This window comes from Pelophylax lessonae, assembly GCF_965119305.1.
Source record: "Pelophylax lessonae genome assembly, chromosome: 1".
Lineage (NCBI taxonomy): Eukaryota > Metazoa > Chordata > Amphibia > Anura > Ranidae > Pelophylax > Pelophylax lessonae.
In genome coordinates, this window is record NC_138768.1 from 139,916,745 (window position 1) to 139,939,574 (window position 22,830).

General features: G+C 47.7%; 1 protein-coding gene across 2 annotated transcripts in view; it reads left to right on the forward strand.

Moving 5' to 3' along the window:
* LOC309564881 (survival motor neuron protein-like) overlaps positions 1–18,716 on the forward strand; it is a 61,678-nt gene extending 42,962 nt beyond the window's left edge. For both annotated transcript variants that reach the window (XM_082269567.1, XM_082269568.1), the window contains 2 exons: positions 11,857–11,935; positions 18,363–18,716. In XM_082269567.1, coding sequence (XP_082125693.1) covers positions 11,857–11,913 — 57 coding nt within the window. In that variant the 3' untranslated portion in view covers positions 11,914–11,935; positions 18,363–18,716. The remainder of the gene's footprint in view (positions 1–11,856; positions 11,936–18,362) is intronic.
* Positions 18,717–22,830: the final 4,114 nt, after the last annotated feature.

Below are 22,830 nucleotides of genomic sequence, written 5' to 3' on the forward strand. Positions count from 1 at the left end.
TAAAAATATTATACCCAGAAGTCGGATATGCAGGATATTTTAACTGGGAGTCAAACATGAAGCTATATGAAGGATGGAGGAGGGAAAATAACATTTATGTATTAAAGTAGTACTAACAGCTGAGACTTATTTTTCATGGATATAATAATTTTAAATATAATGCACAATACTAGTAAACTTTTACTCTAATTGTAATGCCTTATATCACCTCTAGTCTATCAGCCTCCCACCTTCTCTGGGTTCAGATGCTCATCTTCCCTGCACAGAGCCCTTAAAGTGATCGTAAGCAAGGTATATAGCAAGGTAAAAAAAAAACCTCTGCCTTTTTAGAATCACTTCGTTCCTTCTCTTGCCCAGGACTACATTTCCCATGAGGCATTGCTCCTCACACATTCACAAGTTCTCTGCCATCTGACATGTACGGATGGTGTACTGAGCTGTATGTGCGTTGCACTATATTTTTCTCATATGTAAACAAATAATGCATTCTGTATGCAGGACAACTAATCGATTACGAAAATAGTTGACAACTATTTTCATTGATTAGTGGTTTCAGCCCTAGTTTGCACAGTTCCACACGAGATCTCTGTAAAAAGAGATTCTGGTGAACTGGGACCAGAATCCACGGTCTCTAGAGGTGGCTTCGTTCACCGGCACTTCGATAGGGAAATCCTTCTTCCCCGTACTGGGCGGTTGTCACCACAGATGCCTGATTGTTCGAGTGGGGAGGCATCCTCGGGACAGCTTGTGCTCAGGGGGTCTGAACTTGGCAAGAGTCCAGACAGCCGATCAATGTACTGGAACTCCGAGTGATCAGACTGTCTGGATCATGGGACAATTAGTCTTCAGGGGTGTTTCAGCTGGACAATGTCACGGCTGTGGCCTGTGTCAATCACCATGGGGCACACAAAATGTCCTGGCGGGTCAGGAAGTAGCCGGCATTCTTAGGTGGACAGAACGATCGTTCCAGCCCTCTCAAACTTCTGCCAAGACTCCTGTGCAGGATCGAGGCAGCAAGGGATTCCAGTCTTTCTGGTGGCTCCAGACTGGCCTCCCCGTTCTTGGTACGGCTGGTCACCCATTCTCCTTGGAGACTTCCTCTCAGGGAAGATCTGCTGTCTCAATGACCAATCTTCCATCCTGCTTTACAGTTGCTGGTTTTAATGGCTTGGCTGTTGAAAGCCAGGTGCTAAAGGATAGAAGTTTATCTGAATCAGTGATTTCTACGCTGTTAAAGATGAGAAAATCTACCTCTAGGAAGATCTTCCATCGTATTTGGAAGACGTACGTTGCGTGGTGTGAGTCTTTTGGGGTTCTCCCCTGGTCCTTTTTCAGGGCTCGGATCTTGGCTTTCCTCCAATGGGGGGGGGGGGGGGGGTTCAGCTGCGCCTGGCCTTGAGTACCATCAAGGGCCAGGTTTGGGCTTTGGCGGGTTTCTTTTAACGTCTTAGGCCACACTTTCCTTGGTGCGTACCTTTATCCAGGGAGCTCGATATTTTGTTCCCCCAGTGCGGTCTCCATTACCACCGTGTGTCCTTAAATTGGTGTTGTCCGTTTAGCCAGGAATCTCCCTTTGAAAATATTAGGAGGTTCCCCTGCTTTAGTTGTCCCAGAAGGTGGCCATTTTGGTGGCGAATACTTCTGCGTGCAGGGTGTCAGAGCTGGCGGCGTTGTCTTGCCGTTCACTTTACCTGTTGGTTTACAGAGGTACAGTGGTTCTTCCTTCCTATCTGTTGTTCCTTCCAAAGGTCGTCTCTGATTTCCATTTGAATGAAGACATTGTGTTGCCTTTCCTATGTCCCAGGCCTAAACATCCTAAGGAAATTACTCTGTATTCCCTTTGTGGTTTGGGTGATCAGGGTGTACCTGGCAGCTATGGAGTCTTTTAGGAAATCAGACTTAATATTTGTACTCACGGTTGGACCTCAAAGGATTGGCCGTTGCTGCTCCAGATGGAACAGACAGCGATTTGGGCATATTTAATTAGGGGTCAGGTTCCTCCTATCCCTGTTAAGGCGAACTCTACTCGGGCGCTTAGTGCCTCCTGGGCCTTCTGTCATCAGGCATCAGTGATGCAGGTTTGCAAGGCGCCCATCTGGTCCTCTGTGCACACTTTTACAAAGTTTTATAAAGTGGATGTGTTGGCATCTGTGGATGCTTCTTTTGACCAAGTTTTTTCAGGCTGCAGTCTGGAGGTCCTGGTCCTCTTTGAGGGTGTATTGTTTTTGTCAGGTAAACTCCAGTTTCTCTTACGTCCTCCGACAGTCGCCGCCCACTCACAAGTCTTCACCAATAGGTATTGACCTTTGCTCCGTAGGAGTAGCTAGGCAACAAGAATTGTTAATACAAAAGCTTTTAGCATAGACACACCCCTAGGGGCTGTCCCCTCAGTCAATACCTCCCTGCACCAGCATTCCCAACTCGGTTTGATCTTGCCTAGCTTAGGAGTAGCTGGCTATCCTGTGCTGGGGCTCAGTCTCAGCCTTCTACCCTTTCTTTGATTTTATTTCAAGTATTTTTCTCTTTTCCTTGCTAGCTGTTATTTTGTCAGCCTTAGTTTAGGGATCTTCTAATGAAGAATCATCATGTGGAGCTGGGTCTCGGACTGTTCGCCCTGGATCCCAGGGCTGAGAGCCAGATGGATCCCCAGCCTGCCAACGAGCGTTCAGCTTAGGTTTTACCCTGGCACATTGAACGACCCATCCCTGTTCGCTGCAGGGATGCTGCCTGTGAGGTGGCTACCTCACTGGACGCCATGACTGCGGTCCACAAGCGTCCTGGCTGCGGCACTCCCTGTCTGCCCTGATAGCGGTTTGTCGCTGTAGTCGGCTCCCCACGCCATCTGGTACGGTAAGCACCTTCTGTGTGGGGACCTTCTGTGTGGGTGTCAGTCTGTGGCTGTGTAGTACCCTCCATGTCTGTGTAACTGCGGGCTCCCTGTCAGATCCCTGTGTGGCTGCACTGCCTGTGGGCTGCGAGGGGGGGGGCCATCCTGCTCTGCTGTTTATTATGCTCTGGGTGAAGTTTGTGTGCAGACATGTGTGTGTGTGTGTGTGTGCGGCGGTCGCTGCGGCGATCCGCCATTTTATTTGCCTGTATACTGTAACCGGACCTGTCCCTATGCAGCGCCGTGTTTTGGCGCCATTCGCCGCCATTTTGGCGGGCGGTGCTCATCATGCACATGGCGGCGCCATTTTATTGTAGCCTTCTCCCTCGGCCATTTTGCTGGAGCCTTCCATAGGCTATATCAGTCAGCCAGCATTGCATCACTTCCTCTTTCTCTGGGAACAGCGATCGGTGGCAGCAGTCTGGTGTGCTCTCTCCAGGTTTTTACCTTCTTGTCCTGTCATTCCTTGCTCAGTATTGTCTATCTCTGCGGGGTCAGTGCATACAGCAGTGTGCGGTGGGCTGCGCTCGCCGTGGTATTAAATGGCCAGTACCTTTATACTTTTCTGTACTGGGGCATGGATTCTCAGGATAGCAAGTTTCCCCCGCCCCGGTGGGGGACCAGGGGGCTGCTGCACCCCCCGAGGGGGCCGATCTGACCACTGTAGTGGCTTCCTTAGTGTCTCAGGTGCAGATGCTGCTGGCTGAACGATCCGCAAAAAGGGCCAGGTTATCCATTTCCTCTGATTCAGAGGGCGATGTGGCTGGCGTGCCCTTCTCAGGGTCCCGCTCATCTTTGGACCTTGTGGGGTCTGAGGGGGAGCCTGAGGTGGAGGGAGTTGATGTTTCTCCCCCTGGCTCGCCTGAAGAGCTTGCACTCATGAATGAGCTGATTGCTTCCATAAAGGACACCTTGCACCTGGAGGATGAGCCTACTCCTCCTGCTAGGATGTCTTCCTTTGGGACACAGAGGACTCTCAAATCAGCGCAGGTTTTTCCCTGCCCTGCTGAATTTCACCATACCGTTAATGAACAGTGGCGCAATTTAAAGAAGCCCTTTACTGTGCCAAATAAGTTTAAATTGCTTTATCCGTTTGCACCTGCCACCGACGAGCGTTGGTGTGTGGCGCCTCCGGTGGATCACGCGGTGGCCGTTTTAAACAAAGCTACTGCGGTGCCTTCTGAGGATACCCCGGTTTTCCGGGACCCTACGGACAGGAGAATAGTCTCTTGCCCGTCATGCCTATATGGTGGCTGGTTCTATGCTGAAGCCTATTTTTGCTTCCATTATGGTGGCACAGGCTGTTGCTGATTGGAGCAAGATGCTCAGGCGCACCTTGGCGGCTGATTCAGCTTCACCTACCACGTTGGCTATGGTGGACCAGAGCCATCAGGGTGTCATGTACTTGTGTGATGCGGACTTGAATTTAGCTCCCTTGGCTGCGCGCCTGTCCAGCGTGGCGATACTGAACCGTCGTCTGATTGGCTGAAGAATTGGTCGGTCGACCAATCTTCTCGCAAGACGCTGGCGGATTTTCCCTACGTGGGATCTCGCCTTTTTGGCGAGGCTTTGGATACCCTGATAAAAGGGGTTACGGGGGGCAAGAGTACTCTCCTGCCCCAGTCTTACAAGCATAAGTCTTTCCGTGGAAAGCGGAATTCCTCGTCTAGGCCCTCTCAGGGGTCCTTTCGTGCCTTTCGGTCGCAGTCCAAGGGCAAGCCCTTCAAAGGCCAAGGCTCCCAGAAGAAGCCGTGGGCGGGGAAGCAGAAGTCCAGCCAGTCCGGTTCAGCTTCCCATACCACTTCTGCCTGAAGGGGCGCCCTCACCAGTTTCTGGGGTGGGGGGGACGTCTGCGCGGTTTCCTACAACCTTGGCTGGCCCGCGTTCGGGACAGATGGGTTCAGGAAATCGTTTGATCTCGTTACAAGATCGAATTTCTCAGCCGACGGGCAGATTTTTTTCCCTCAAATCTTCAGCTGTCTCCGGAGCGCTTGCAGGATTTGCACCTAGCGGTGCGGGCACAGGGGGTGGTGGTCCCGGTGCCTCATCGAGACAGATTTCGGGGGTTTTACTCCAATCTGTTCACTGTGCCCAGAAAGGAGGGCAAAGTGCGTCCGATTCTGGACTTGAAAGCTCTGAACTGATTTGTGCAGGTTCGCAAGTTTCGCATGGAATCCCTGCGCTCAGTGGTGGCTGCCCTGAGTCCGGGGGAATTCATGGCCTCCATCGATCTGAAGGATGCGTACCTACACATCCCCATTTTCGAGGGTCACCAGAGGTACCTTCGATTCGCCATTGCGGAGGATCACTACCAATTCGTGGCGTTGCCTTTCGGTCTCGCTTCGGCTCCGCGGGTTTTTACCAAAGTGCTGGCGCCGGTTCTGGCCCTGTTGCGTGCACAGGGCATTGCTGTCTTGGGGTATCTGGACGATATCCTGATAAGGTCAAACGCCAGTCAGAGCCTGGTGACCGACCTGTCCACCACGATGCGGACTCTGCAGGAGTTCGGTTGGACCATAAACATTCCGAAGTCGACTGTGTCCTTCGGTTCGCCTTCCCTACCTGGGAATGATTCTGGACTCTGTCCAAGCGAAGGTCTTCCTGCCGGAGGACAAGCTTCGGACTCTTCAGGACGAGGTCGGGTCCCTCAGGGACAACCGGCACTCGTCTCTGCGGACATGCATGAGATGTCTAGGTTTAATGGTCTCGTCTTTCGAGGCGATCCCTTTTGCCCGGTTTCACACGCGGGGTCTCCAAGCGGAGATTCTGGCCGAGTGGGATGGGCGGCCGCAATCCCTGGATCTGCGGATCTCGTTGAGCCACGACACCAGAAGGGATCTTCTGTGGTGGCTCCAGTCCCCGGCGGTGTCGGGGGGCAAGTCTTTTCGTCCATTATTATGGACGGTACTCACCATGGATGCCAGCCTGTCGGGCTGGGGTGGTGTTCTGGGTGTTCTGTCCGCCCAGGGAACTTGGTTGGAGGAGGAGTCCTCCCTTCCGATCAACATTCTGGAATTGAGAGCGATAAAGCTTTGCCTTCTGAGATGGACGGACCGGCTTCGGGGCCGTCCAGTTCGGGTCCAGACGGACAATGCCACCGCGGTGGCCTACATCAACCACCAAGGGGGCACCAGGAGTGCCCGAGCGGCTCGGGAAGTAGCCGACATTTTGTCTTGGGCCGAGACGCACGTCCCGGCGATAACGGCAGTTCACATTCCGGGGGTGGAGAACTGGCAGGCGGATTATGATTCGCCAGACCCTGGACCAGGGAGAATGGTCCCTTCACCCGGAGGTCTTCCAGATGTTGTGCGCGAAGTGGGGTTCCCCGGATGTGGACCTGTTCGCGTCTCGTCTGAACAACAAGGTGGAAAGGTTCGTGGCAAGGACACGCGATCCTCGGGCAGACGCCTCAGACGCGTTAGTGGCGCCCTGGCATCAGTATCGTCTGTATGCCTTTCCACCGATTCAGCTGCTGTCCAGGCTTCTTCGCAGGTTAGCCTCGGAACCACACACGGTGATTCTGGTGGCGCCGGACTGGCCTCGCCGGTCTTGGTACGCAGACCTCGTAAATCTGGCGGTCGACGCTCCGTGGCGTCTGCCACTTCGAGAAGATCTCCTGTCTCAAGGACCGATATTCCATCCTGCTTTACAGTCGCTGGCTTTAACGGCCTGGCTGTTGAAAGCCAGGTCCTGAAGGATAGGGGTCTCTCCCCTGAGGTCATTCCCACTTTAATCAAGGCTAGAAAAGCCTCTTCAGGAAAAATTTACTACTGTACTTGGAAAGCATACTTTGCCTGGTGTGAGTCCAGGGGGTATTCCCCTCGCTCCTACTCGGTGTCGAGAGTGTTGGCTTTCCTCCAAACTGGAGTGGACCAGCGTTTGGCGCTGGCCACGATTAAGGGTCAGATTTCTGCGCTGGCAGTTCTCTTTCAACGCCCTGTGGCGTCTAATTCATTGGTTAGCACCTTTGTTCAGGGGGTGCGACATTTGGCCCCTCCTAGGAGGGACCCTTTACCTCCATGGGACTTGAACTTGGTTCTGTCCGTGTTGCAACAGGCTCCCTTTGAAAAGATCAGGGAGATCTCGTTGTCTCTGTTGTCCAAGAAGGTTGCCTTTTTGGTGGCAATCACTTCGGCTTGCAGGGTGTTGGAGCTGGCGGCTTTGTCCTGTACCTCTCCCTACCTGGTGGTCCACAAGGATAAGGTGGTCCTGCGGCCTAACCCATCTTTTTTTCCGAAAAGGATCTCGGAATTTCACCTGAATGAAGACATTGTCTTGCCTTCGCTCTGCACGAAGCCTAAGCATCCGAAGGAGGTTGCCTTACATTCCTTGGATGTTGTCCGGGCGATCAGGGTTTACCTGTCGTCCACTAAATCTTTTCGCAAGTCGGATTCCCTCTTTGTCCTTCCTGAGGGACCTCGGAAGGGCATGGCGACGTCGGCTGCGACCATCGCCAAATGGATCAGACAGATCATTGAACAAGCCTATGCCTTTAAGGGGAAGGTTCCTCCCTTCCCTGTGAAGGCGCACTCTACCAGGTCTTTGAGTACGTCTTGGGCTTACCGTCATCAGGCGTCTGTGGCCCAGGTGTGTAAGGCGGCGACTTGGTCGTCCGTTCACACCTTCTCAAATTTCTATAAGGTGGATGTTCAGGCATCGGCTGATGCCTCCTTTGGCCGTAAAGTTTTCAGTGCTGCAGTTTCCTAGGGACCCTTGTTTTTGTGGGCCCTTGGATATTGGGGTGTTTTACCCCTGGGTTACTTGTTTTCCTGGGTTGTTACTCCTGTTGAGCACGTTTTCCTGTTGCCCAGTTGGTTCTCTTACTGTGGTAAGGTTCCTTTCTCTGTTGTGGGTACTGCGTTGCCTTTCTACGGTTGCGTCTCCCACCCCTCATGTCTACACTGCTTTGGGACATCCCATTGGTGAAGACTTGTGAGTGGGCGGCGACTGTCGGACGTAAGAGAAAACGGAATTTTTGTAAAATCTTACCGTAAAATTCCTTTCTGAGTCCTCCGACAGTCGCCGCCCCCCGCCCCTCTTTTGGGGTTTTTGTGTACTCTTACTGCTATGCTACCAAACTGAGTTGGGAATGCTGGTGCAGGGAGGTATTGACTGAGGGGACAGCCCCTAGGGGTGTATCTATGCTAAAAGCTTTTGTATTAACAATTCTTGTTGCCTAGCTACTCCTACGGAGCAAAGGTCAATACCCATTGGTGAAGACTTGAGTGGGCGGCGACTGTCGGAGGACTCGGAGAAAGGAATTTTACGGTAAGATTTTACAAAAATTCAGTTTTTTTGTTGAGCTCCATGTTACTCGGTTGGCTATGGTTAGCCTTGGGAATTTTTTTCTGCTGTTTTCCCACCCCTTATGTTTAACACTGCTTTGGGACATCCCAATGGGTTAAGAGAGCAAGGAGCTGTGTTTGTCAATGAATGAAAGAGAAAATGTGATTTTTGACTTACCGTAAAATCCATTTTTCTGTTCATTGACTGACAGAGCACCCACCCCTCTGGGTGGGTGTGTACCTCTTGAGACTGCCCATGCCCATAGGCATAGTCGGGCTTTTTTCTGCCTAGTGTCATTTTCCTGTAGGGGGCAGTATAACCCAATGGTTAAGAAGAATCAGGAGCTGTGTCCGTCAATGAACATCAGAGAAATGGATTTTATGATAAGTCAAAAATCCCATTTTCTTCATAAATTTAGGCCAATATGTATTCTGCTACATATCTTTGGCAAACAAAATCCCAATGAGTGTATATTGATTGGTTTGTGCAAACGTTATAGCGTCTACAAACATGGGGATATATTTATGGAATTTTTTTTTACTAGTATTGGTGGCGATCAGCGACTTATAGCAAGACTTTGATATTGCGGTGGACAAATCGGACACTGACACTTTTTGGGAACCAGTAGCACTAATACAGTAATCAGTGCTAAAAATATGCACTGTCGCTGTACTAATGACACTGGCTGCAAAGAGGTTAACTGTGTTGGGAGGTGCTTTTACTAGGGGAAGACATGGATCAATGTTCCTGCTTTGCAGGGACACAGGATCCATGCCTTCCCTACTGACAGGCGATTAGCCTTGTCCGCAGTACTCGAAGATCAGCTCCTGCTTTGCATGCACGCCTCAGGCATGGAAGTGCACTAGTGTACTAGCTATGTGATCCTTGCCGCAGTATATGCAAGTTATACGATCGGCAAACTGTTAAATTGTATTTAGACTTCTGCAGTCATATTTGACAACCCCCCCATGTATAAGCAAAATGTAAGCAGCAATTTTTAAAGAATTACTTTTATGTCTTGTGAATAGGAATATGTAACCAATATAAAGTAGGTGTTATTCCAATCTGGTTGGGAAAGTGTTAATACACTTTAAGTTTAGTAGCTTAGATTCCTGTATGTGAAGAACTACACCACAAGATTGGTGCTAATTTAATTCTGAAAGCCTCCTGTCAGAGATATCCAGGGTCTATGCATAATTGGCAAGCTGTGAGTTGATATTACTAATTAGTGTTACTAAACCCACAAAGGTAAAATCAGTCTGCATACGCAGTAAAGCATGCTTGTTGTACTTGCTGTGGAATGTAAGGGGTTAATCCCTGTCTTCTCTGATACTCCCCTTCCACTGACTCCAGAACAGGTTCGGATAAGGCCGAGCCTTTGGAGTCAGGCTGCACATGCTCAGTTTGGGATGTGTTGCTAGAGGGTTTTTATTTTTTTTTTTTCTTGGGAGGGTGCATGTGATCAGCGCACGGCAAATATACACTGTCCGGACAGCGAATCTGGGGGTCAGGGATGCTGATAGGACAGTTTAATGCAGTATGAAAACTCCTACAAGCATCACGGTGAGCTTGTAGCAGTCACAAGACTGCTATATACTGCTGATGGGAAAAGGTGTATTTAGCAGTTTCTTTTCTAAAATAATTGCATTTCCATATTCTATGTACTGTGGGAGACCAGATATAGTGAATGCAGGGTCCTGGGTTAAGTGACACTTTTTTTTTTTTTTTTTTTGTTCATTTTACACATGCTTTTGATGCAATTTGATGCATTATTTTTTTTTGTAGGAAGAGAAGACTGAATTTTTATACACAAAACTCTGTCAAAAACATTCGAAAACGCACATATATGCTTTTGCATTTCTATTGAAATCGCATTGAAATCGTACTGCACTATGTTACATTGATGTGAATGGGCACTGTAGAGGATGTTTTCTATTTGTGTGATTGCAGACGCAGATGTAATCGTGTGAAAGGGGCCTTTAGAGTACATTCACACTTTAACAATTTGGTGCAATGCATTAAACATAATCCTGTGTGCTGCATCTTTGGTGGTGTTTGCACCAAAACACACCTTCCATGGGTTTAAGTAATTAAGGTTCGATTGTAGTTATAGAAAGTGGAGCTAAAGATAAAAAGAAAAAAAAAAATATCCAGGGAGCTTTTTATTGAAGAGAGACATGCTTTGTCTTCAATGTTTTCAATCTTCTACTGAATGTACGTAGTTCAGCATACATTCTTGACCAGTTGCCAGCGTGCCAGAATGAAAGACTCTGTGCGCATGTGTGGGAGTCACGTCATTCCCGCTGGCCAATCAAGAGAACAATACCCTGGACCCCGAAAGAAACCTGGGGGGAAAGATGCCAGGGATGCAACAGTCGCATTGCTGGAATGCAGGGGAGTATATTGCAGTTTAGTTCTGCTTTTAAGGTTCCATTTTTAGTCCTAGGTCCCACTGCAGTTTATTCAGTAGCTGACTTTGATTTAAAAAAAGTAACAATGTTTCCTGTAGTCAAACAGGTTCTTTATTGAAAAAAAAAAGACATACAAGTGAATAAACAAGATAAAAAACCATGGGAACACAGCAGAGCATAGAATTTTCTAAATATACATGGGTACATCCAGCATAGTCAGGCAAGGCAAAAAGGACATATAATTATTATTATTATTATTATTATTGAGGATTTCTATAGCGCCAGCAGTTTACACAGCGCTTTACAATATTAGAGGGAGACAGTACATATACCAGCCTTTTTCAACCAGGGTGCCCAGGCACCCTGGTGTGCCTTGAGGTTTCTTCAGGGGTGCCTCAGCAAAATGCCCCAAAAATTTACCAAAATTTGTATACAAGGCAGCAGGTGGATGAAGCCTGCCTTTTACGTTACACAAAGTCACAGGTTTTCATTGTGCACTGTTACAACCTTCTAGCTGCCAACCTGCTAACGACCTATGACATCATCAGTTGATAAGGACGATGTCAGTCTCCTGCGTAGCATGCTTGTTTGACTCTCCCCTGCTTCTCTCCATAAGTTTTGGTGTCCTTTTAGATGAGTGATGGAGAAAACTGAGGAAAAAGAGAAACATTGGCATACTAGTCAGTACCAACTTGTACCTCTAACGTTGGGTGTCCTACGTGTGTGTGTGTATGTTGCTGCATTATGTAAAACTATTAGAATTGTTTTTACATTTTAGGATGGGGTGCCTCAAGACTGTCCATAATTTTAAAGGGTGCCTCGAGACTGTCCATAATTTCTGGGGTGTGCCTCGACTGGAAAAAGGTTGAGAAACACTGACCTATACAATACAATAAAATACAAGAGGATTAAGAGGGTATACTTGCAACCTTTTCTTGATTATGTTTGAATACACAGACACCAATATGCAGAGTACACTACTGCCTTCTTATGTCATAGCCAAATACACTTTTCCGGAGCCTGCAGCCACCTGTTCCATATTTTATTGAATTTGGTAGGGTAGCCTCAGTGAGTAGAAACATTGTTACTTTTGATCTAGCTATATCTGTTTTATTATCCTATGTTCTACACAGCTGGCATTTGCTGAATTTTCCCAAAGAGGCCTGTGTTTTCTTGCTGCCTTAATTGTATTGTCAAAATGTGTGACAGTGATCAGATTGCACAGATTTCCTTTTTCTATTTGATTACATTTTTAATTTTTTTTTTCTTTAGGGTTTAAAGCAAAGTCGAATGGAAGCTTCATTTGGAAAATATCCACAACCAAAATAGGAAATCTAAACGACATTAGCATGTGAGTGTACAGTGTTTAAATCTGCTTCATAGGCCTCTACCTTCTATATTCTGCTCTCAAGTCCTTTGAATCTGGCATTGTACAAAAACTGTTTATTATTGGCAGCAGTGCTTTCTCAGCTATGAAGATATAGATATATGTGTGTGTGTATATATATAATATATATCTTCCCCTTCATTTTTTTAGAAAATATTAACCGTGATATAAGGAATGCCTTTTTCGTGGCAGTATGTTATTGGTTTTACCCCTTTACACCATGTATTGTTACCTTCCTTCCCAAACCTATTCTTCTATATTATAGCAGCATGAAGGCAGTTGAATTATAGTCTGGGTAAGTGCAGAAGAGGTCAGGGACCACAGTATTAAGTTTCCTGTCCTCTGATCACCATAATTGTGGCGAAAGTGATCATCCTAAAAAGTAAAAATTTGTTATTGAAACACCGTTTCCCCATCCTCAGTCATGCTGTGTATTCTGAGGTTTCTTGGCTCCAGAGCTGAGCTGCAGCTTCCAGCTACCCAAATCTGGAAGGAAGATAATGAACTGATGTAAGTGGTTCCTAATCATGTGATCACCAAAACAGATTACTGTATATACTTGAGTATAAGCCGACCCGAATATAAGCTGAGGCCCCTAATTTTACCACAAAAAAAGTGGGAAAACTTATTGACTCAGGTATAAGCCTAGGGTGGGAAATGCAGCAGCTACTGGACCACAAAACAGGGGCTTCGGGCATGGTACAGGAGATGCAGGGCTGTGGGCATGGTACAGGAGATGGTTTAGGGATGGTACAGGTGATGGTACAGGCATGGCACAGTAGGTACAGGCATGGCACAGGAGATGCAGTGCCGCGGGCATGGTCCTGGAGAATGTCTTGTACCATGCCCGCAGCACTGCATGAGGAAATGCAGGGGCTGCGGAGGAGTCTCACTTGTCGGTGAGGCGCCTTAAATTTAAAAATGGTGCCGCCCGGCACCAACACGTCACCACGCATGCGCCGCCGATGCTCGGGAAAGCCCATACACGTTCGGCTATTCCCGGGCAGACAGCGCATGCGCGGTGATTTGTTGGCACCGGGCAGTGCCATTTTTAAAAAGTGAGCCAGTGACTTGAGTATAAGCCGAGGGGGGCTTTTTCAGCATAAAAAAAATGCTGAAAAACTCAGCTTATACTCGAGTATATACGGTAGTTATATTTATTGTAAGGAAGGATTATTACCTTTTTACAATAAGAGAAGTCCTATTCACACAGTAGACTAACTGCCAAGTACCATGGGGTAAGGGGTCTGTATTTCTGGGATGATTTTGATCTATTGCTGGGTCACCACAGTCATAGTCTAGTATCAGAAAATGAGCCATAGAAATGGGTTTCGTCCTTGTGCTGATGTTTGGGTTTATTTTGACTGCCCTTAGGTTTAAAGTTTGTAATGTACACCATTTTTGGCCATATACCAGAATCATTTATAATTGCGTGTATCTATAGCCAGCACTTTTTCTCTTGCGTCCTCTGACAGACGCAGCCACTTCATAGTTTCCTCACAAATGGGTAATGGGCCCACTCCTGGGCATATCAGAGCTGCGGTCTCTGTAAGATCTCCCTGACCTGTCAGGACAGGTCCTGCCTTCCTTGCTCCTAATGGGGGTTCTATGGTGGCGTTTACCGCACATGGGGGGGGGGGGTTATGCCTACTACCTTGTCCTGTAGGGGGTCCCTGGGTGGATTCCTGTGGTGGCCTTGTTTCACTGGGCTCCTGATCGTCGGTGCTGTGTTGGGCTGCCATTTTGGGTGTGGGCAGCCAGGCTACATTTAAGTAACGGCAGCAGCCATTGTCTGCATTGCTGTGTGTTGCCGCTGTTTTTGGGCGCCATCTTGGATGTGGGCATGCCGTGCTATATGGGCAGTGGCCATTTTCCCTGTGCTTTCCCTATTTTTTATTATGGCACCATTTTCTTGAGGCTTAGGGAGAGTTTCGGCCTCTAGTGATATGAGGTCACTTCCTCCCAGGAGTTTATACTTTCTGCAGACAGCGTGAGAAGAGGCTGTTCATCCTGCTTTCTCTGGTCACAGTAAGGAGGTCTTTTAGTCCTTTTGGACATTTTTCAGACACATTTCTCAGTGGGTGTGCCAGATAAAGGGGATCTCCAGCAGTAGCGTGATTTGGCGGTGCGTATTTAAAGGGCTGGTGTACCGTATTTGTCATTTTTGCAAAAATGGAGTCCCAGAGTCAAAATTTCCCAGCTGAGCTTGTGTGTGCTTCTGGGTCTCATTCCCTAGCATCCCAGTCTGCAGTCATTGAAGCTCTGGTGTCAAAAGTTGATCTTGTCATGTCACAAGTTCCTATTTGAGAGGGCATTGGCCTTTTTAATCTTCTCATTCTGAGCCTGAAGTGGTTGCCATGGACACTGCCCTCCCTTTCCTCACACTCGGGCGGCGAGGAGTCGTCCTCCTCAGCAGCAGCACGGGAATGCGATTTGGTAGAAGCACTGATTTGCTCCGTCAGGGAGACTTTACATCTTGATGATGAGCCCACACAGTCAGGAATGCGGGTTGTCTTTGGCTCCCGCAAAGCCCAGAAGTCGGTCGGGTTTTCCCATGCCCCGAAGAGTTTCACGAGACTGTGAACGAGCAATGGCGGTGCAATAAGCACATGCTAGCAGTACCTAAAGCGCTTTCAGCGTCGCTACCCTTTTGCAGACTTGGTTTCTAATCGCTGGACATTGTCACCTATTGTGGACCACATTGTGTCCCGGCTGAACAAGACCACAGTGGTTCCCTGGAAGACTCCCCGGTGTTGAAGGACCCGGTGGACAGGCGCCTGGAATCTTTCCCGCCACTAGCACTTGGTGGGGGGGCTTGCTCCTCAAGCCTGTGTTCGCTTACGTGCTGGTCTCTCAAGACTGTCACGGAATGGATCAAGGTGCTTAAGAGCAACCTGCTGGCTGAGTCGGTTCCCCCGCCTCTTATCGAGCTCACGGATCAAATGGCCCAGGCCATGGTGTCTCAGTGTGACGCTGCCCTGGATGAGGATCCCCTGGTCGCATGGCTGCCTGCGCTGGGAATTGCAATTCGCTGCATGGTCTGGCTGAAGAGCTGGTCGGCTGACCAGGCCTCTAAGAAGACCGTGTCTGATCTCCCCTTTTTGGGGGAATGCCTGTTTGGTGACTCCTTGGATGAAATGATCAAGGGTCTCACAGGGGGTAAGAGAACTCTTCTACCCCAGTCTGCGAATTGTAAGGCGCCCCGCGGTAAGTGGGGTCCATCCTTCAAGGCTCACCGGGGCCTCCGGCGGAAAAAAGAAGGCTTGGGTCAGGCAAGCCCAAGGTCGGTCAGTCCGGTGCTGCGCCCAAGCCTTCCTCCACATGCAGGGACGCCCTCACCAGGCTCAGGGGTGGGGGGACGTTTGCGTTACTTTAAGGAACCCTGGACGTCTCCCCAGGTAAAGACCCTGGGAGCTGAAGCCAGACCAAAGGGCAATGCCACAAATTGAAAACGGTCCTCTGCCACTGTGATGAAGCGGAGATACCGCAGAAGACCTTCTTAGATAGGGATGTGCAGACACTCATCCTTCAAGGTGATGGAGGCCAGAAAAGCCCAATGACTCAGACTTTACCACCGACCAGATGGAATTCCATCTGACACTTCTGCACCTGCACAAAGCGGAGCTTTGATGGACAGAACCTGTCTGTGGGGTGAGACCGAATCTCGCTCTCGTACCCTGAAGGAATCAGTTTGTGAAATCATGTGTCCTGAATAAGGGACAACCCGGGTTCCTGAAAGTAATGCAGACATCCCCCCCACCCCTGAAAAGGGCGAGGACGGCCCTTCAGGTGGAGGAAGACTGGGGCGCAGCATCGGACTGACCTGCCTTGGACTTGCCAGACCAGAGCTTATCGTTACCACCGGAGGCCTGGAAGGATTTTTCTTTGTCCTGAGGCACAGAAGGGCTGCCGATGAGCCTTGAAGGAAGGACCCTGCTGCATGCGTGGTGTTTTATCCTTAGCGGAGTGGGGCAGGAGGGTACACTTACCCCCTGTGAGACCCATTACAATCTCACCCAAGGATTCCCTGAAAGGCGTTCCTCCAGATAGGGATATCCGACACGGTCATTTTTGAGGCTTGGTCTGCCAGCTCTTTAGCCACACCATGTGGCGGTGTGCAATCCCCACCGCAGACAATCTTGCGACCAGGGGAGCTTCATCCAGGGCCGCAGCACACAGGTACACCATGGCCTGGGACATTTGGTCTGTTAACTCAATGAGTTTGACTCCGCCACCAAGTTGCTGTTAAGCACCTTGATGCATTCCGTAACCGTCCGGGAAATCAGCACGGAAGCGAACACAGGCTTGAGAAGTGAGCCCGCCACAGATACACGTGGCGGGAAAACGATTCCATGCTCCTATCCATTGGGTCTGTAAACACCCGGGGAGTTTACCACGGGCACCACTGTGTGTTTTTTTTTTTTACCTGGAAACCGCATGTTTTTTTTGTTAACTGGGTCCGCAAAGGGATAGCGGCGTTGAAAAAGCTTAGGCACCGCCAGCACATGCTTAACGCGACACCACTGTTCTTTCATGATATCGTGAAACTCCTCGGGGCAAAGGAAAACCTGACCCGACTTCTTCTGTGCTTTACGGGACCCGAAGGAAAAACCTGCTTGCCTGACTGGGTGGGCTCATCGTCGATATTCAAAGTCTCCCTGACTGAAGCGAATAAGTGCTTCAACTAAAGCGTGTTCCGCGCTGCAGCGGAGGACTCCTCCTCCCCCCCCCCCCCCCCCCCTCATCTGAGTGTGAGGACTGGGAACCCTCAGGGAGGACATTGTCCATGGCAACCATATCAGGCTCTGAATCAGACAGAGGGCATCGGCCATTTTTTAACATTACCTTGTGACAGCATAAGATCAACTTTGGACAGCAAAGAGTCAATGGCTGCAGTTAAAGGCTAGTGCAGGTGCTCCGGATGTCCCGGAAGCACACACAAGATCAGTGGGGAAATTGTTATCCTGGGACTCCATTTTTGGCAGAATTAGAAAAAATGGAACACTGGCCCTTTAAATCGGCGATTTGCGGTCTGCACCGTGATCCCGCACTGCCGCCGGAGTTCCCCTTTATATTGTCAGAGAAACTGAAAAGAGCCCAAAAGGTATTAAAAAGAACCCCATAGTGTCAGAGAAAGTAAAAAATGAACCACTCCCCACCATCACACAGGTACACCATGGCCTGGGCCATTTGGTCTACCAGGTTAATGAGAGTCGGAGGGACCGACTCAGCCACCAAGTTGCGTTTATCACCTTGACCCATTCCGTAACCATCTGAGAAACCAGCACGGAAGCCAACACAGGCTTGAGGAGCGAGCCCGCCACCTGATACATGTGGCGGGAAATGGATTCCACCCGCCTATTCATCGGGTCATTAAACACCGGGGAGTCCTCCCATGAGGATTTATTCAATCTGGAAACAGTGTGGTCCACAAACACAAAGTGATGACCGCACTCTGTAAGTAAACATGTGAAGTTTATTCACCACTGTAAATCCAAACTGGACATCAATACATCACCGACAAGGACAAAAGTTGATGCGTTTCACGAGTTTACAGTCGCTTACTCATAACCACTGAGCTGGCAATTATTTGAACCCTGTGAGACCCTTGACTGTTTACAACAGACCCATTGCAGTCCAAAAACTGTAGTACCACATTTACTGCCATTTGTTTGGCACTAACCCCAAACACCGGAGTACGTTCATATTCTCCTTATAGCGTTCATTGAACCCTACAAGCTGTTTAGTATTTCCAGACTTTTATGGCGCTTTTCCACTGCATGGAACCGCATGGTAAGGTGTAGGAACGGTTCGGTTTGGTATGGTATGGTATGGTACGGTACGGCGGCGCTTTTCCACTACATGGAACCGAACGGTACGGCTCGCTTGTGTGCTTTTCCACTGCTGGTACCGCATGGTAAGGTGTAGGAACGGTTCGGTATGGTACGGCGGCGCTTTTCCACTACATGGAACCGAACGGTACGGCTCCCTTAAACAGTACCACCTCAGTTGTGGTTCCAACAGGGCCGTACCAATACCATATCCCACAATCCTTTGCATGCAGCCTTGACTGTCACTACTAGCCACTGATTGGTCAGAGAATCATTGTTATCCCACCCACTTACTTTAGTACTACTTTAGTGGAAAAGCAAACCATACCAAACCTTACCGAACCGTTCCAACACGGTACCATGCAGTGGAAAACCAAACCGGGCCGAGTAGAGCCGAGCCGGTACTTGCAGTGGAAAAGTGCCATTAGAGCGCAAACCTGAGCAGAAGAGAGCCCAGGCACACAGCAAACATGTACTGTAGTTGTTCTTTAGAAGTATGCTATTATGTTTTGAATGAATTCTTTAATAATATCTTTTATTTGCTCCACCTGTGATCACAGGCACCATCTCTCCTAGGGAGAGGACCTGCTTCTGGGCAACGGAGACATGAAGACATCTTTTTGAACTGTTGCTGTCATTTAACACATATAACTGTCGCCATTTAGCAATATGTTTCTGTGTAATTGAAATATTTGTTTGTTAAAAAAAAAAGTGTTTTAAAATGCTGCAAATAAAATTTATTACAATGCATTTTTTAATCTTGGCATTTTGTGAGATCTCTTTTGTTTCAATCATCTCTCATTCCCTGCCATAGCAGCCGATTCAGTAAGCAAGAACATAATGACAAAGTGAAACGTAGCCCATTATAGAGGAGGATGAAGGAAAAGTAGTTGCAAAACAGACCAATCCTTTAAGCCTCTGATTTGATTTAGATTTTTCCTGCTTTGTTAATAAAGTGTTATCTTTCATTGTATAGCCAACCTGCTCTGCTTAACATGGGAACCTTCATATTTTGGTTATTCTCCAAAGCTCTGTTTATCGTAACTTCTAGGTTGTTGAAAATTGTTTTTGATAAGTAATACGTTTTGTAAAGAAATAATAAAACTTTCATTTTGTCAGTTTTCTTTTCGTATGAGTTTCGTTTCTTCCTTTTTTTTTTTTTTTTTTTTATTTGTCTACATATGTAATGCATAGTTGAGCAGGTACCACTGAAATTTTGTACATTTTTGCTAATGTGTTAATAATCAGAATAGGATAATTGGCAATAAATGCTATACTATATGTGAGCAAAGCTATGTCCCTTTGCTATTCATGCTGCAGTCAACCTGATTTTTTTTTTTTTTTTTTCCTAATGTAGAAGGTTTCCATCTCATGGTCTTAACCATCATTCCTAAAGTATATGTCGTACCATAACTTTTTTTTTAAACAATTTGAAAAGAGCGTGGAAGAGTTAAAACCCTTGCTGGGTAATGTCTGGTGCTTTGATAAAGAAATTTCCCCTGCCTTATTTCCAGACAGGAAGTGAGGGATATCTGCATCCATCCTGGGCACAAATAGCAATAAAAAGGTCGCAGGTTCTAGCTTCCCCTAACAATCAAAAACCTTTTTGCAGGCTAACATTCACAACCCATGTGTGTTGTCATGAGAAAAAAAAAAGAAAAATTTACTCTTAGCTTTTTGAAACAAATAGTTTGTGCTGTAAATTTTCAATTACCCCTGTCATAGGAGGCCTTTGACATTTTGAATCTTGCCATCAAATGCTATAAAAAGGCCATGATCTTGTTTTAAAGCGGTTGTAAACCCGAAAAAAAAAAACCTGCAAGACAAAGGCATAATGATTATGTATTACTTACCTTAGAACGAAGCCCCGACATGGACCCCCGGACATCGCTGCGGGCGCTGCCATGATCCCTCGGCGTCTCTGGCGCTGTGATTGGCCGAAGCTGCAATGACGTCACTCCCGTGCGCATGCATTTTCCGGCAAGCAAAACTTGCGTGAGCGGCTGCATGTACTGCAAATATCTCCTAAACCGTGCCGGTTTAGGAGATATTAATTGTACCTACAGGTAAGCCTTATTATAGGCTTACCTGTAGGTAAAAGTGTCAAAAAGCGGGATACTACCACTTTAATCTTAATCCATGACGTCGTAAACCTGCATAAGTATTTGACAGACTCTTGCAAAGTTACAAAATGGGCAGTCTTTGGGGACAAGCAAGTCTAAAACATTTTACTGACCTATATTCGCCAAAGAAAATTTCCAAGCTGTGGCCTAGAGCTGTAGTGCCTTCAGAGGAGATGCCCAGCCCCCCTAAAGTGATATTAAAGTGTTTTTTTTTTTTCTTTAAAAATAATAAACGTTCTACTTACCTGCTCTGTGCAGTGGTTTTTCACAGAGCAGCTCCGATCCTCTTTTTGGGTCTCTCGCCGGCGCTCCTGGCCCTTCCCTCCTGCCGAGTGTCCCCATAGCAAGCTGCTTGCACCCAAGCCAAGCTGCTGCTCTGTGTCCATTTAGACACTGAGCCATGGTTTTGCCTTGCCCCCTCTCGGTCATGGTCTCACTGACTTTGACAGCAGTGGGAGCCAATGGCGCTTGCTGCTGTGTGTTGGCCATTAAGGCGGGAGAGTCCCGGACAGACGATACACTCATGCAACATCGCTGGATCAAGATAATTAAGTATTAGGCCCCTTTCACACAGGCGGACCGTTCAGATCCGCCTGTCAGTTTTTTTGGCGGATCTGAACGGTCCCCAGATGCATTCCTATGGGGCATCGGATGTCAGCGGAGACATGTCTGCTGACATCCGACCCGATCCGTCAAATCTTTTCAAGGGGTTAGTTCTGTGTATACTGAGTAGACTGTTCTACAGCAGCCTCTCTCAACCAGTGTGCCGCCAGAGGTCCTCAGGTGTGCCCCAGGTTCATGGGAGAGAAGGGCTGTCAGATGAGCCCGATCCCCTGCCGAACTGTACATCGGCACTGTGAGGGAGCTCCATCAGCCTCAGCAAAGTGAAAGTAAAGGGAGGGGGGAGTGTGTTGTGCTCTCTGCGTTCCCCTACAGTGCAGTACCTGGCTGAATGAGGAAAGGTACTGTGCTAAAACATTTTAAAAGGGCTTTATACGTGTGTTGATTTTAATCCTGATCGTACCTGCAGAAATGCAGGGAAAGAGTCGCTGAACTTTTTTTTTTTTTTTAAATTGCGTTGCACCAAAAGCATCTCACATTTGCCAATGTGTGGGCTACTATTAAGAATTAATGGAACCCCTTAGCATCAGAGCATTTGTCTTTGTGTCAGGAACGAACGTGATTTTGCTTGAGTTCCGTGACATACAGTAACGTAAACCAAGCCTTGGGACAGTGGTGCTTCAAGACTGAAAACACTCTTCAAGGGCACCCTAACTGGAAAAAGGTTGAGAAATTATATTCTAGAACAGTGATGGCAAACCTTGGCACGCCAGATATTTTTGGAACTACATTTCCCATGATGCTCAACTACACTGCAGAGTGCATGTGCATCATGGAAAATGTAGTTCCAAAACATCTAGGGTGCCAAGGTTCGCCATCATTTTCCTAGAGTATACTGGGTTCCCTTCGCAAAGCAGTATTTTCCGCTTTCAAATTTGTGGTAAAATAGCGCATAGCGTTTTTCAAAACCTTTTTTGCAATTCATAAAAAAAAAGCTACCAAATACAGCATGATGTATTTCTCTCATGAAACTACATGGTATCTCCTGTGATATCCAGTGGGATGGATACAGTGGAGAAGAACTTGAACCCGTCCGTTTTATTTTCTTCTAAAAAAAGAGGTAATAAAGTACTTAGTCAGCCACCATTGTGCAAGTTCTCCCACTTAAAAAGATGAGAGAGGGGCCTGTAATTTTCATCATAGGTACACTTCAACTATGAGAGACAGAATGGGGGGGGGGGTGAAGAATCCAGGAAATCACATTGTAGAATTTCTAATGAATTAAATTCTTCGATAAAATAAGTATTTGGTCATCAACAAACATGCAAGATTTCTGGCTCTTAGACCTGTAACTTCTTTAAGAGGCTCCTCTCCTCCCCTCGTTACCTGTATTAATGGCACCTGTTTGAAATTGTTATCAGTATAAAAGACACCTGTTCAAAACCTCAAACAGTCCCACTCAAAACTCCACTATGGCTAAGACCAAAGAGCTGCCGAAGGACACCAGAAACAAAATTGTAGACCTTCATCATCAGGCTGGGAAGGCTGACTCTGCAATGGGCAAGCAGCTTGGTGTGACTAAATCAACTGTGGGAGCAATTATTAGAAAATGGAACAAGACTACTGATAATCTCCCTCGATCTGGGGCTCCACGCAAGATCTCGCCCCGTGGGGGTCAAAATGATCACATGAGCACTGAGCAAAAATCCCAGAACCACACGGGGGGACCTAGTGAATGACCTGCAGAGAGCTGGGACCGAAGTAACAAATGCTACCATGAGTACACCCTACGCTGCCAGGGACTCAAATCCTGTGTCCCTCTGCTTAAGCCAGTACATGTCTGGGCCTGTCTGAAGTTTGCTAGAGAGCATTTGGAGAATGTCATATGGTCAGATGAAACCAAAGTAGAACTTTTTGGTAAAAAATCAACTCGTGTGTGGAGGGGTAAGAATGCTGAGTTGCAGCCAAAGAACACCATACCTACTGTGAAGCATGGGGGTGGAAACATCATGCTTTGGGGCTGGTTTTCTGCAAAGGGACCAGGACGACTGATCCGTGCGAAGGAAAGAATGAATGGGTCCATGTATCGTGAGATTTTGAATGAAAACCTCCTTCCATCAGCAAGGGCATTAAAGATGAAATGTGGCTTGGTCTTTCAGCATGACAATGATCCCAAACACACCGCCCAGGCAATGGAGTGGCTTCGTAAGAAGCATTTCAAGGTCTTGGAGTGGCCTAGCCAGTCTCCAGATCTCAAACCCATAGAAAACCTTTGGAGGGAGTTGAAAATCTGTCTTGCCCAGCGACAGCCCAAAAGCATCACTGCTCTAGAGGAGATCTGCAT